General features: G+C 37.4%; 1 protein-coding gene across 1 annotated transcript; it reads right to left on the bottom strand.

Annotated features, from left to right (window-relative positions):
• Positions 1–1,578: 1,578 nt before the first annotated feature.
• On the bottom strand, positions 1,579–2,121 carry LOC138002343 (uncharacterized). The gene has a single exon (XM_068848405.1). It carries the CDS (start codon positions 2,119–2,121, stop codon positions 1,579–1,581), a length of 543 nt encoding a protein of 180 aa, XP_068704506.1.
• Positions 2,122–2,562: the final 441 nt, after the last annotated feature.

Raw genomic sequence — 2,562 nt, forward strand, 5'->3', positions numbered from 1 at the left:
ATTCAAAGAGTTAAAAATGTAGAAACCTTCAACTTAAAATCTTCCACAGATGATGCTCCTCTAATATCAAGGGGGAGACTATTCCATTCCTCAACTATTCTCTTCATAAAACTAAATTTAAATAAATTAGTCCTAGAAAGACTGGTTAAAAGGTTCGGAGTATCCATACTTCTCAATGCATATCCCCTGTCAACATCCCTCGAGAACCGAACCCTAGAATCAAGGGCCAGGCAAACATGATTATTAACCACCTTATAAAAAAAACAACATCTGCCATAAATTTCCTATCCTCTAAAGATAACAAACGAAGTTTACGAAGCCTAACCATGAAATATTCCTCGTCACTTTTAAGAATAAATTTTGTTGCCCTTCTTTGAATTGACTCTATACGACTAATGTTACCCTTTGTATAAGGATTCCACAGTCCATGAAACATCCAATTCGACTGATGAGCCGCCGAGCCGTCGAGCCACTCAAGGATACACCTTACACTAGTCCTTTAAACATCCAATTGACTGATGAGCCGCCGAGCCGTCGGGCCGCTCAAAGATATACCTTACTCGCCCTTTGAACAACCAGTTTGACTCTGACGAGCCACTGAAGAATTACGGCTTTAAAAATGGCCCTGTATTCTATAGTTGCTCCACACGGCTTCAAGGTTTTTATTTAAAACCGATGGCGTTGTCAAGGCAGCAGACACAGCGAAGTGAAACTAACTGATTCTCACAATCGGAAAGTGTTTTCATGAGTGCGGTGAGTGTGGTTCGAAACAAAACGTAAAAGAACGAAATAAGATGTAACGAACTCGACCAAAGCAAAAATATTTCTAAGTGATATCGGCAAATAATTAGAACTAAACATTAATCATGCTTAAAATAGTATCGTATAAACTCTTGTTCTTAGGCCATCGTAGCTTTATTAGGAAAATAACACAAACAGCGGTGGTAAACATTGTATTCCAACGCATTTTTATAAAACTTGACGTTTCGTATGCTAGTCAACACACATTTTCAAAAGTTACTGTGAAGACCTAAGTGGGGTAACACGATTAAGATATCTTTTTTGGGGACTGTAGCTTGAACAGGGTTATTTGATTTGTTTTTATTTTTGTTCAATACATCGTTAATGTTGAACGTGATAACGCCTTGAGGGTAACCATTTTGCAACAGGAGCTTTCTCAGATCTTTAATAGCGGCCTGTAATAAAGATGGCGAGGAGCAAATTCGGAAGCATCGATAGGTGAGAGTGCGGATGAGGTCGATTTTGTACTTGCGAGGTGTGAATGAATCCCACTTGGTGTAAAGGCCTGTGAATGTCTTCTTCCGGTAGACAGATGTAGAGAAAGTGTTGTCAGGGCAGCGTTTGAGAAGGATGTCTAAAAATGGAATCTTATTGTCTTCTTCGAATTCAAGAGTAAACTTAATGCTATCGTGTCGACTATTTAGAAAACTTAAAAACTTATTAGCATTGTCCTTGCTGTCAAACATGGTGAAGGTGTCATCGACATATCTGAACCAAAGTGAAGGACAGAATCTGCTGTTCATCAACCATTTTTCTTCAAAGTGGCACATGAAAATGTTAGCCAAAACAGGGCCTAAAAGGTGAACCCATGGCTACACCATCAATCTGATCGTAGTATTGGCCATCAAATATAAAATGACTCTTCTTAGTGGCAAACTGCAAAAGATCTTTCAAAACAGAACGAGGTAATTGCGGAGGATCAGGGAGAGAGTACAATCTGTCTAGACAAATCTGTATTGTTTCATCAAGCGGCACGTTTGTAAAAAGAGAAGTGACATCCAAAGAACACATTATTCCGTTGTTATGTTTGTAAGTTTTGGCCCAATCTGCAAAGCTAAATGAATCTTTAACCGTGTGTTGGTTGGTGGAAATTGGTTGAAGTATGCCAACGAGATAGGAAGCAAGATTGTAATTGTAGGTGTTCACAGAGGAAACGATAGGGCGGAAAGGGCATCCAGTCTTGTGAACCTTTGGCAGACCGTATAAAACACCAGGAGAAGATCCACTGGGTAGAATCTTGTGGAAAGTTACGTCATCAATAATTCCGTCTTTTTTGATTTTGCGAAGATATGCAGAAAGGCTCTCTTCTTTTGCAGTCATAAATAGTTGAAATGCAAACATTCTTCGTTAACAGGAACGTCATAATAGTTTCTTACGTGGATAAAAATAATTATAATAAAAAACAATTATAATAAAATTATTTAGCACTTATAGATCAGAAGATTCATACTCCCAATAAAAATATTGGCAAGACCGTTTTATCAGTACCTGTACAACTGTTTCAACGTCATTTTCAAAACTCTTATCCGTTTTATGCGTTTCCTCTAGGTATTTTCTTTTCTGAAATATCATTTAATTTGTAATTAATTTTACTTGAAAATTCTAATACTGTTTTGAAGTAAGTTACATGAAAAGGCAGACCGAAGTAACCTATTGTCCAATCTAGTTTTAGAAACATTTTTCAACAACTTCTAAGCTATGTTACAAAAAAACGAACTAAAGCTAAATGAGCTGTACATCCAGCAAATATAAGACATAGCA

This window comes from Montipora foliosa, chromosome 5 (genome assembly GCF_036669935.1).
Source record: "Montipora foliosa isolate CH-2021 chromosome 5, ASM3666993v2, whole genome shotgun sequence".
Taxonomy (NCBI): Eukaryota; Metazoa; Cnidaria; class Anthozoa; order Scleractinia; family Acroporidae; genus Montipora; species Montipora foliosa.

Bases quoted from the DNA above. Each gene is read 5' to 3' on its own strand.
- LOC138002343 (XM_068848405.1), bottom strand. From the start codon at position 2,121: ATGACTGCAAAAGAAGAGAGCCTTTCTGCATATCTTCGCAAAATCAAA.